At 36.6% G+C, this 13404-nt stretch overlaps 1 protein-coding gene across 1 annotated transcript in view; it reads left to right on the top strand.

Annotated features, from left to right (window-relative positions):
• dpp4.S (dipeptidyl-peptidase 4 S homeolog) overlaps positions 1–13404 on the top strand; it is a 34688-nt gene that overhangs the window by 17243 nt on the left and 4041 nt on the right. The window contains 17 exon segments of the mRNA NM_001088050.1: positions 311–383; positions 1387–1507; positions 1737–1897; positions 2221–2324; positions 3639–3762; positions 4163–4201; positions 4837–4941; positions 5324–5391; positions 5843–5890; positions 6199–6323; positions 6601–6648; positions 7527–7625; positions 8155–8224; positions 9667–9861; positions 10199–10253; positions 11706–11805; positions 12119–12183. Coding sequence (NP_001081519.1) covers positions 311–383; positions 1387–1507; positions 1737–1897; positions 2221–2324; positions 3639–3762; positions 4163–4201; positions 4837–4941; positions 5324–5391; positions 5843–5890; positions 6199–6323; positions 6601–6648; positions 7527–7625; positions 8155–8224; positions 9667–9861; positions 10199–10253; positions 11706–11805; positions 12119–12183 — 1600 coding nt within the window.

Below are 13404 nucleotides of genomic sequence, written 5' to 3'. Positions count from 1 at the left end.
CCTCTTGGTCATTTCTATGTGGTCTGACCACCAGTAGAGAGAATGTTTTCCATGGGGTGTATAAGAAAGCACACAGGCCCTAGTCTATCTGCATTCTTGATGGACTCTCACTGATCTCACTGACAAGTACCTTGCTGTACTCCTAAGTATTTAAATATTAATCAGATGTCATAAAAGTTTATAGAGATAATGATCATAAACCTTGGCCTTATAATCAAAACCAAGAATCTGTAAACGCTTAATTGTATTTAGAGAGGTGATGGGAATTGCTTTTTAGATATATGTTTTCTTTTATTTACTTTTTTTCCAGAGAAATTGTGGCCGCAAATGAGCTTCCCAACAAAATTCAATATATAACTTGGTCTCCCGTTGGTCATAAACTGGTACGTAGCATCAACTTTTGTTTAGAAATGAGAATTCTGCAAACTTACTTTTTTCTCTTAAATAAAATGAGACTTTTCCCCTTTAATCACATTAAATTGATCCTGTCATCGGAAAACATGTTTTTTTCAAAACGCACCAGTTAATAGTGAATTCTGCACTGAAATCCTGTTATATATATACCCTAATAGCTGATTGGTGTAGTGTTGCTGATTTTTTTTGCCCTGCACCTCAACCTAAATCTAAAGGTTTTAGACTATTAATTATAGAGCCTTATTCCAGCTATAGAGATGAGTGTATTCTCAACTTCTTGTTTACACAGCAAATGTTTAAAATATAAGGATCTTATAACTCACAGAGGAGTTACATGACCAAATACAGGCGGTAGGCTGAGTTTTTTTTTATTTATTTTTTTTCATGCAAGTTGTGGCGCTCAAGGTGACTTCAAATACCCATATATTTTACAACAGAGGGTACATTATTATAATGCACAAGTTTTAGTGAATAGTGACAAATTACATCAGCACCAATCATAAGGTTATAATTTACAGGTTATTCATGTTTGTAAACAATACAGATTCAAGGTGAAATCTGTGTTGCACAACTGAATTTTGTTTAATTGGGTTTTTTTTTTTTGTATTTTTCTGGGAAAGAATGAGAAAACATGGCCATTGACTCCAATGCACTTGTTGCAAGAAAGAGCACCACTTGACTCATCACCTCTTATTATCCCAACTACTAAGGATAGTGACAGATTCCATATTTAACAGGAAATAGTCAATACACCTTTTAATTAGCAACCTAGCACTAATCATTAATTTTTATTGCACCACACTCACTAACACTGCTTCTGTCCATGCTGTGTCAGTATTTGATGGAGAGCATTTGGATATAATTAAGTCCTGAAAGGCTAGGACGCTGTTTATATTTGCCCTCTCCCTTTAGAGGGGACTCTTCTGTCAATGCTCGTTGCACATAATTCTACTGTTCTTTTCTTTACTGCAGGCCTACGTTTGGGAAAATAACATATATATTAAAGAGGTGCCAGGGGGTATCAGTACCACGATCACCACCAATGGAGAACACAATAAAATTTTAAATGGAATCCCAGATTGGGTGTATGAAGGTAAATATTTTAAAAATCACATTTTCAAAATGTAATTAACATTAACGAAAAAGAAAATGAAAACAAGATTGCAAATAACCAGCAGCGTATGAATAATGTTGCAAATCTGACATTTTGTTTGAATTTTCTACTACTTAAAAATCAGTAAAAGTACAATATATAATGGCAGAGATGATGTGGGACATGGTCCATCTATTCTGATAGAACTAACAAGGTCTTGTGTTTACAGAGGAAATGTTTTCAACAAATTATGCGTTATGGTGGTCACCGGATGCAACGTCTCTGGCCTATGTGGAATTCAATGACACTGATGTGCCAGTTATAGAATATTCTTTCTATGGAGAGGATTCTGATCAGTATCCACATACTGTTGTTATCCCATATCCAAAGGTATGTAGTTAGTCTGAGAGGTGTTTTTTTTTTTAGATAATTGTTATAAATGTATATTCTTTACAATATCAGAATATATTCAAGATTGCACTTGTGAAGTCATTTTTTGATTCATCAGTGGAATAGTAGGTATAGTAGGGATAAATTATGCCTGTAGTAATAGTGGGGATTAGATTTACAATATTTACACTGTAACTGGAAGAGTATGGAGGACTGCATTTTATTTGGAGCTACTAACAAAACAAGTTAATTTAAACCAATTTTAAACCTAATGGGTCTACAGTATACTGTACCTGTTGATGTATTTGTCTGGTTTTTCCAAGGCAGGAGCTCGAAACCCTACAGTGAGACTGTTTGCTGTGAATACCAGGTCTCTTGCAGTTATCAACCCAGTGGAAATTCTTCCACCAGAAGAATTAAGATCTATGTAAGGAAATAAAATGCATTTGTAATTAGTGTAATGCACTGTATAACTATTTTATAAGGATTTATGAATCCATGAAGGGGCTGCTAATGTTGCAGAACTCAAGGGACGTTTTGATTATTATCAATATGCAGCCTAGTATAACTTGTATAACACACATTATTATCTGCAAAATATTGAATACACAAATCCCATCTACTGTGTAAGAATATACACTTATCTAGGCTGTTGCACTCCTGTTATGATAGAAAGTGCAATGAGTATGCATTAAAGTAGTTTGCAAAATGTATTTGAAGAAATATCTGTTCTGCATCCACCATCTAGTGGTTGTTATATATAATACACAATGTTTGAAAACCTTTCAATTAATGAAGGTTCTTACACTGATATATTTGTGCAGGTTTACTAGTATTGTATTTCATTGCAATAATAAATGGAAAAACTAAATATACTGTATAAGTTAGACCTATTTAAGAACTTTGACACTGTGATAATAATTCCCAAATCAAGGAAGGATTAAAATGCTTTAAAATGCAAGCACCCTCATTGCATTTGGATAGAAGCTCTTTGTACAGCTGCCTGCTCCTGTTATGTTTTTCTGAGCCTTGACAGTACAGGTATGGTATCCATTATCCAGAAACCCATTATCCAGAAAGTTCCAATTTGCGGAATGGCTGCCTCCCATAGATAATCAAATAATCGAAATTTATAAAAATGACTTCTTTTTTCTCTGTTATAATTAAACAGTACATTGTACTTGATCCAAACTAAGATATATTTAATCCTTATTGGAAGCAGATTCAGCTTATTGGGTTTAACATTTACATGATTTACTAGTACAGGTATAGGATCCCTTATCCGGAAACCTGATATCCAGAAAGCTCCGAATCACGGAATGGCTCCCTCAGACTCCATTTTACCCAAATAATCCAAATTTTAAAAAATGATTTCCTTTTTCTCTGTAATAATAAAACAGTAGCTTGTACTTGATAAGATATAATTAATCCTTATTGGAAGCAAAACCAGCCTATTGGGTTTATTTAATGTTTAAATACATTTCTAGTAGACTTTAGGAATGAAGACCCAAATTACGGAAAGGTCCGTTATCCGGAAAACCCCAGGTCCCGAGCATTCTGGATAGCAGATCCCATACCTGTAGACTTAAGGTATGGAGATTTAAACTACAGAAATATCCATTATCCGGAAAACCCCAGGTCCTGAGCATTCTGGATAACAGGTCCAATACCTGTATAACCATAAATGTATATTTATATATTATATTCTTTTTCATTTATATTTATTTAAAAATTTTCCCAGTGACCATTACATCAGTGGAATTAACTGGGTGACAGACAATAAGATGGCAGTTCAGTGGCTTCGAAGGATCCAGAATGTTTCATTGCTTACTATGTGTGAAGGTGCAGCATGGAACTGTCAACCGGTACGTTAGCCAAGTACCCTCTCTGTTAGATAGAATCTTCATATACAGTATAACTGCGCTGGTAAATTGAAATAAGCCATCTTTATTTGTGATGCAATATACCAAAAGGAGCAGGGACATTATTAATTTATGGATTACATTAAGTAGGATTACTATGACCCTTCATTTCTCAGCAGCCCCTGACAGCCTCTTGCTCAAGGGTCTGAAACACAGTGTGTTGGTGGGCAGTTCAGGCAATAAGCAACTGTTGTTGTATAAGGAAGACCCAGAGAGATGTACAATAAATAAATGTACATGTTCCAAGGGGATGTTTTTTTGTAAAGGGCAAAATTTGTAACACAGAACCTTAATAATATTGTTATAAAGTCACACTGTTACTTTTACCTTTTTTATTTATCAGCCAGTTTATGAACAAAGTTCCACAGGCTGGGTCGGATATGTAAGTACATTTTATCCCCATTATTATTAAAGGAGTTGTGTTGATTGATTCTGTGAGCAATATATATAAAACGATTTCCTGTGACTGTTTGAGATAAGCAATAGTACTTTCATGCCTGGGATTTCCTTACTCAACAAGGGAAGTCAACTTCTGAATATACAAAACCATTGCAGCTACAGGCAATGGGCCAGCCTTGCCAACAAAAATTTCAACCTAATCTGTAAATAAAGGGGAAATATTCTGTATTAAGTATTGGGTCAGGTTCCAAACTAAATGAATGCATCTCAATAAATCAAATGTTGTGCTTGTTGGTAAATGCACTCGCATTTTTTTTAGAAACTTATGGGAGCAAGATGTTCCAAGTGGGTGTTTTTACTTTAATTGTAGCAAAAAAAACCTAGGTTCTTAAGGGAGCTTGGCTTTCCTTCATCAAATGGGAGACCAGCTCACAAATCTACCACTAATGGATTCAGCATTATTTTCAGGTTTCAATTTGTTTCAGAGTACATGTATACTTGTTAATAGCAGCATGATAATCATAACTATCTTCTCCAGTCAGCCACATAAGGTTCCAAAATATTATGTATTCATCGTTCACAAGCGTACTTGATTAAAAGATTTTCTTTTCTTATTAGTTCCAACCTTCCGCTCCATACTTCACCCAAGATGGCCTGAAATACTACAAGATTATTAGCAACAAAGAAGGCTATAAACATATCCATTTATTTGAAGGATCCAAGGTGAGTCCGATCCTCTCTTTTGGATGTGGGGTAAGTAACTTAGCTGTCCTTAATCTGGCCTGAAAATGGACATTGTATTGGTTAGAATGTGAAAGAGGCTCTTCAAAGAAAGTTCAAATGAATAATTGTACTAGTCAAATGTTTCTTTGGCTGCAAACAATTTCCAAGGTGAAAATGCCAAGCCATCAACCCTTCACTGATTATGTAGCTTTATTTGCAATCTCCCCTACCCCCATCATTCCAACTTTGACTTAATTCTCCAATCAAATTTGAATATTCTGTCAACTATTCCAAAGCACAATATTTTTTGTTCTATCTACATATCTTTGCAACACATTATATTTCAATTCTAATTTTTCTATTTCTTTTTCCTTGCTTTAAGGACCCGGTTGCTATAACCAGTGGGAATTGGGAAGTAACCAGCATAGCTACAGTGGCCAGCAACTTTCTGTAAGTATTGCAAATACAATACTTTTATTTGAGCTAAGAATGGAGCAGATATGATCTCCCCATCTGGCGCATATGGCAGAATGGAAAAATTGTTGTGGTTGGCTGGGAGTGCAAAGCTTTTCAACAGCTGCCCAGAGCACACTGAGCATGTGTAGTGTCACTTACGCTCCTCAAAAAATCTAAAATAGAGGAACAATTGTGCACAAAGTCTGAATCAATATTTTTATAGACATTCAGAAACTTTAGGCTAAAGCAGTAAGTATAAAAAGTACAGAATTTCTACCCATATTTGTTTTTTGGGTTTAGCTTTTCTTTACAACTAAAATTCAGGCCAGGGCATTTGGGGACAGAGCGTTTTTCACAGCTTTTCTAACTGGAGTTAGAATCCCTAAAGATAAAACTGGCCAATTTGTATGGAAATATGTCTTATATACGTTTTTGTTCTGTTTAGGTACTATGTAAGTAATGAAGGATTCCCTGGAAGGAGACAACTTTATAAGTAAGAGTTTTTTTTAGTTTTGTGCTGAAATCCAAGTGGGATGATTGTTTATTTGCTTCAAGCATTCTCTACATGTGACATTAAGATAAAGTACAAATTCTAAGAGAAATGCTTTAAGACTGTGCCCTCTGCCTGATCATGATATTGCTGCTCTGTCACATAAGAATGCCTTTCATCGATGTCTAAATCACAAATCTTATTTTCATTATGCTGAAATTCTATACACAACAAGGAGATGATGCAAAGAAAATGCAGTTGACAATTTGAAAGACATATTCTACATTAAGGATGCAATAATCTTTTTGCAGGATAAGATTAGATAGTGGCTCATACAGTGCTCAGTGTGTCACCTGCAATACCCGGCAAGAGAGATGCCAGCAGTACTCTGCTTACTTCAGCAAAAACTCCAAGTACTACTCATTGAACTGTAATGGTGAGTAAGAATGTGCCTTCCCATTGTGTGAGAGGAACAACCGTGTGATTAAGCGCATCGTGTAGATCTCAGTTTTAAAGCAGGTGTGATTTTTATTGCTCCTATTATGTGATTTCCTCATCAACTCCTTCTACATTAGCTATTTGTGATTTAACAATTTGAATGCAGCTCATTGATCTATAGCTGTAGCTTTTGACGCACACAAGCATTCATACATGTGTGTTTTAGGGAAACAATAAAAAGCCTCATTATTTACACTTTTTTTTCAATATGCTAGGTCCAGGACTTCCAATTTACACTGTCTACAACAGCAGCAATGATAATGGTAAACTATTTTCTTTCTTCTAGAAATGTTTATTGCTCATAGCTATGCCTTGTATATCAGGAATGTCTAGCCTGAGAATAAAAACATGTCAACTTTCCCCTAAGATACCAGTGGCTCTTTGGTGACAAATGAATGCAGATAGCACACTCAACTCCACTCTGCATTCTATTATGTCTCTACCATATGCAATGTTTAATTATCATCTATATAGCTCCCCCTATTATCTGGTGTCATTCATGGAACTACTCAATGACTTCTTAAATCCTTAACCTGAACAGTAAAAAAAGATTAAGTTTTCTCAGTTGTGCATGGTTCACAGCTTGCATGTCTTTCCATTGATCCTTGACAATGTCACCAACCATGCACCCCACAACTGCTGTTTCTCCTTTTGCACTCTGCTCCAGAGATATCCCAGTATTTATTGGTTGGGTATCTAGACTAATCTGTGATTTGTGTTCAGCTTCATTGGCTGCCATTCTTGTTTTGTAGCAGTACTATTTGAAAAATACTGAGTTAAATAATGGGTGACTATGCTAGATGTTAAGCATGTGCCAATGCTTATCACCTGCCAAACCTGTGTGCTAGAGTGATCAGTAGGTGCAAAGTGAAATATATTGCAGCCTCTATTCCACTCTCCAGATACCTTGGTCATAGTGGAGTTAAAGCTATCAAAAGGATCTATGTCTCATACAAACTTGCAAAAGTTCCGAGCTAGGGTCATGTCATGCTGGTAACCTTTGACCTGCCATCTGTAGAGGAGGGTGCATTTAGACCAAGTAAATACAATTATTTGAAACAAAGCTCCTATACTTGTGACTTGTGATGTATTATTTTTGAAGAAACAGTTAATTTTCTATGATTTGTCCTCTCTTTTTAAGAAACACGCACTATGGAAGATAATGAGGACTTAAAACTACTGTTGGATGAGATTCAGATGCCCACAAAAGAAAATAAATCTATCATCATAGATGGATTTGGTATGTTCGTTCTTTGCCTTCATTCTTTACAGACCATTAACATGTAACTCATAACAGTAAAGAAAACATACAATGGAATAATTGAATGAAAATATTTCAAAGACTAGTCTTTGAAAGAGGCCAGTAAATAAATATGGCAGATGATGTAATTTGTCTGGCTGACTAAGTAGTGCGATGAAGATAAAGAAAAGTCTTAACACCACCAGCCACCTTCAATGTAACAAACCATCAGGCACTTTGTACAAGTATGAAACTTCTTTTAAGTCTTCAGATGCAAAGTTCTTGAGAATGTGCATAGATCTGGAAACCCAGATGAGCCCACAAAAGCTGAAGTCAACTCAAGAACAATTGAAGAAATGTTACATTTGTATATTGTTAAACCCCATTCTATGACTGAAGCTAGACACACCATTGTATGAGTTTTCAAAACTATAGACAATTGATCCCATGAAGTTGATAGATATACGTAGCTATGTAAGCGTCAAGAAATTGGTCTTCGATAACTGAACCTCCTTCTGTTTTGTTACAGAATTGTGGTATCAGCTGACCTTACCACCTCACTTCGATAAATCAAAGAAATACCCTTTGCTGATTGATGTGTAAGTTTTGTAAAAATGTATGCTTAACGGGAAGCTGAGGTTCCAGTGGGCTGATGGAATTATTGTGACATGTGTGGCTGACATTTCTAAAACATTATAAAGGCCATTTCATATGCAGTGGTTGTGTTTTTGAGGCAATGCAAGGGTGGATATAACTGTTCAAATACATGGATGAACTGAGGTATAGGGGTCCTAAACAGAAAATTAAAATTATGTCACTTGGGCATAAACTTTATGGTCACATAAGCCTTCTATAAAAAGATGGCTTTTGTAGTAACCAGCTCTTAAATTTAAGTGGTGGCTCGTCCTTAATTAGAAATGCATGAGGATGCTACAGTGTGGATCATTGGCTAATACAGGGAATTTACTGTATGTTGACTTGTTTTTTTTTGTGATACAAGCTAGAAACTATTTTGCATACTGCATCCAAAAGAAAACAGCCATCTGTACACAGGCTGGTGGGACCCCACTTGCCTAAAGTGACTGGCCATGGGAAACGGGGAATTGTGTTTTGCAGTGTTGCTTAAATGCTTTAAGAATCCATCAATGATTATCATTGTGAACAATGGTACATTGCTCCAAATAGTAAAGGGGCCAGTGTATTTTTCAGCAAAGATGAGTGCTGGCTCAGGGTCTATTATATTCACTGGGGTTGTCCCTAACAAATTATCAAGTCAAACAGTACCGCAATGATTAATGACATTGATGCTAAGGGGCAAACTTACTAACTTCTAAAAATTAGCCAGCGACGGCTTCGCTCACATCGCAACAGTTTGCCAGGTGCAAATCCGCCAGGACAACGCTAATTCACTAAAATGGAAGTTGCGGCACTGAAGATGGTGAACATACTCTAGCGTTGGGTAATTTGCATACGGTGGGAAGTGAAAGTATAAAGCACTATGTTGCAGCAAATACATTACATTACACAAGCCTAGGGAACCGTAAAAAATAAAATAGAGTTGTTATAATGCCCTACACATGTGCCCAGTGTATAGTTTATGTGCCATATGTTAGAAAATGTATGGGGGAACCCGGGTACCCAAAAAAAATGTACGGACTTTTGCAGCCTGTAACCCTGAAAAAGGTAAAAGACGCAGCGTTTTTTGGGACTTAGAAAATGTTTCAACTAAAAATTGAAGACACTCCATTGCACTTTGCCTGGTCTGAGCTGGCAAAGGCAAGTCTAGCAGAACAGGTAACGTTCAGTAAAATCCGCATCTTAGTGAATTTGTGAAGTAATGCTCTCTTCGCCTGGCGTAAGAGTGCGAAGTAGTGCTAAAGTCTATCTCCTTCTCTAGCAAAATTTTCGCCAGCTTTAGTCACTTCGCCCTTTAGTAAATTTGCCTCTAAATTGTACCAGCACAGATACCAATAGGATCTAATCAACAAATCCTTTACATCTGAATGTTAGATCATAATAACAATCTCTTGAATCATTATAGATACGGTGGGCCAGGCAGTCAGAAAGTAGATCAATTTTTCCGGTTGAACTGGGCTACATACCTGGCAAGCACAGAAAAGATTATTGTGGCCAGTCTTGATGGAAGAGGGAGTGGTTACCAAGGTGATAAAATCATGCACCAAATATATCATAAACTTGGAACACTGGAAGTCCAAGATCAGATCACAGCGGCAAAGTAAGTTCAAAACTGTTAGGGGTATATTTATTATGCTGTGTAAAAAAAAAACAGGGGAATAATAAACTGCGTACATTTTTTACACGTTTTATCTTGGAGGGACACCTGCCAGAAGCAATGTAAAATAATGTCAAATTTGGATGGGGTAAAATTACACATACTTTGATAAACTCGCCATTTATTTTACACCGATTTTTTTTTTGCATAAAGCATCTATCATCCTCGCAGACATACTTAATTTTTACCATTTGTTTAGTGTAGCAATGCTATCCTTATCTTTATTAATTTATTTCAATGACATAAAAAAATAAAAACACATTTTGTTTTTCCAATGAAGGCATTTTTCAAGTCTGGGCTTTGTGGACCCAAAGAGAATGGCTATTTGGGGATGGGTAAGTGTGCATTCAGTACATATTCAAGTATCTTACTCTGAGCTACTCAGCTAGTACCACTCGCAGTTAAGTCATGTCTGTACACATTGTTACTTAAAGGGGTTGTTCACCTTTGAGTTAACTTTTAGTATGATGTAGAGAGTGATATTCTGAGACAATTTGCAGTTGGTTTTCATTTTTTATCATTTGGGTTTTTGAGTTATTTAGCTTTTTTTTCCACAGCTATCCAGTTTGCAATGTCAGCACACTGCTTGATAGGGTCCAAATTACCCTAGCAACCAGTGTCAGACTGGACACCAGGTTACTAACAGAGGAGGGGAAACAGTCCAACGCTGCTAGCAACCATGCAATGATTTGGATGAGAATATGGAATATTAATAAGGAAGTGTCTGAATAGAAAGAGTAGCAATAACAATAAATTTGTAGCTTTACAGAGCATTTGTTTTTTTAGATGGGGTCAGTGACCCCCATTGAAAGCTGGAAAGTCAAAAGAAGGCAAATAATTAAAAAACTATACAAAATAAATAATGAAGACCAATTGTTCTATAACATACTAAAGGTTAACTTAAAGGTGAACCATCCCTTTAAGTATTGTTGAGTAAAAATGTTAATAATGCTTAATACTACTTGCATCAAATATGATGGGACCAATAATCCAGCAACAACAGGAATGATTCATAAAGGAGAAGGAATTTGTTAGGCCAAACTCCCCCCTCCCCCTCCCAGTGATGATATTTGCAGACTCTGAGCTGGGCTACGTTTCACTGGAAAACCCACTAGCCAAACTTTTGCTTTACTGCGATCAACCCATAGCCGCAGCAGGGACAGGTATCAAGATGGTGGCTTGGTGCTCAATAGAAGAGCAACCCTGGCTGGTGCATTTTTCAGGAAAGAGAACACGCCTGGGACCTAAGATTGGCAATTATAATTACCTGTGCTGTGAATAATATCACTCTGTAATGATTCCCCATTTCCTTTGTCTTTACACCAATACTACTTTTTTCCTAAGCTTTCTGCTTCCAGTGGCTTGTTGCAAGATGATCCTGCCTGTTCTTACTGTTATATGAAATGTTCTCCTGTTTTGAACAAGATATTTATTATTCTAATTTATATTATAACAATTAATTTAAAAAAGACACTTAATAATTTAAAAAAGACACTTAAACACAATGAAACTACTATTTGTATAATATATAGAGCCTCTAGTGCCTGTTATTGTGAACAAAGATACAAGTGGCAAGTATAATGGGAGCAAAGTCTAGAAGATTTTAGTTCCTTGTAGTAACCAATCAGCTTCACTGGTCTGCTGTTTTAAGCAAACTCTGTATTGGTTGCTCTAGGTTTTTAGACACTGCGGCAATCATTGTACTTGTTACCGCCATAATTATATCTTCTGTCATTCCAACAAATGGGTCTGCAACAGCTCATTCACTTTTGTTTTACTATTTCCAGTCCTATGGTGGCTATGTAACGTCTATGGTACTTGGAAGCGGAAGTGGATTATTTAAGTGTGGGATCGCTGTGGCTCCTGTTTCAAGCTGGCATTATTATGGTATGTGGTTCCAATCAATTCCCTTAGGTGTCTAAGCTTAATTGCTGTATTAAACTGTACAATGTAGCTAGATATGTGGCTTATTATCCCCTCTATTTAAATGTAAGGATTCAAACAAAACCAATTTGCTATTCATAATAAGAAAAATTAATAGGCAGATTACATCTTCAATTTAACCCCTCTTTATTGGCTAATGCTGAATACATGATTATAAGGATATCTTTAGTTGGGCCAAGTTTAAGAAAAATATTTTGACTTTGTCGTTTAATGAAGGAGAGGTTCTATTAAGCTTTGTTTATTCTATCTCCAACAGATTCTATATATACTGAACGATATATGGGCCTTCCTACACCAGAAGATAATCTAGATAATTATTTGGTAAGGAAACACAGAAGTGAATGTGCAAATGCATGAGGTCAGCTAGAAAGAACCTAAAAGGTTCATTCAAAATCCAGGCTACATTGGATGTTGTAAACGTTTTATAGGTTCTCCCTAACTGAGTTAATTTTGTTCCTCTTATTTGGGGGCTGAGTGTGATTGGTGGAGTTGGATGATGGTATCAGAACAAGTGTGTAGATGGGAGGGGAACAGCTGATGTCAACATGTTCACCAACTAGTTTTATCAAAATGGTGTTCTTAGACAGATACGAATCTTGCTCTTGCACTTATTATTCCATATTATTCTTAAACTTTTTAGCTTTACATCATATGAAGCAGCCAACAGCCTTACTATTAGGGTTGCATGGTTAGCAAATATCAGGTAGCCCTTGAATCTACTTGTGACTCTGTGACCCAATGCCCGTTGCTCTACATGTTGTTACTGGTGCACAAGGGAGCTCTCTACTTTGACATGACCAGGCAACAGCTTGGTTGCTTCTGTGGAATTATGTATTAGTAGTAATATGCATGGAATTGTATGCCTGCCTCACCAAATTGCTGCTCCTAACATGGCAGGACCAACTGGCACACGTGTAGCATTCAGGCAGAAAATTAACAGAGGAGGCTTGTGCTTTACTGACATGACATAGTCTTTACAACAGCTTTTTCACATGGCACCTACCATTCTTTTAGCCCTTTTAATTGGCATGCAATTGTGGTAGAAAATACAGTATATGGTATAGGTTATTCTGCACAAAGAGCTGTCTTTACCTAAATATCATGGGGTATATTTATCAAAGAGTGAAGTTAGAAATCACCACAGTCCTCTGGAGTGAAATTCCACCACTCTCCTAGCTAGTGTGAGGCCTAGTTGTATAACTGTGTGCTCTAGGGAGTATAAGCTAGAGAGGTAACTAGTATGGGCAGCTATGACCCCAACTAGGAGTTAGTGGGCATAGTGTTGCCAGTGGGAAACCCGCCAGCCACGGCATAAGAGGAAAGGCTAGATCCAGAGAATGAGCCTGGCAGGGCCAAAGAGGGGTGCCTGTGAGTGTGTGTCCCCCAGGCAGTGTGCAGTTATGGGAAGTGTCAAATGGAAATCTCTGAGCCCTGTGAATGTCCACAAATCACATACATTTATAACTCCATACATATTACATATATATATTATTTATAAGGAGATAAGAAAACAGGAGAACAGAGGAGACAATTCTATCAATA

The sequence above is a fragment of the Xenopus laevis genome, chromosome 9_10S (assembly GCF_017654675.1).
Source record: "Xenopus laevis strain J_2021 chromosome 9_10S, Xenopus_laevis_v10.1, whole genome shotgun sequence".
NCBI lineage: Eukaryota > Metazoa > Chordata > Amphibia > Anura > Pipidae > Xenopus > Xenopus laevis.
The sequence above is the reverse complement of the archived record's forward strand: the minus strand, read 5'-3'. Positions and strand labels throughout refer to the sequence as shown.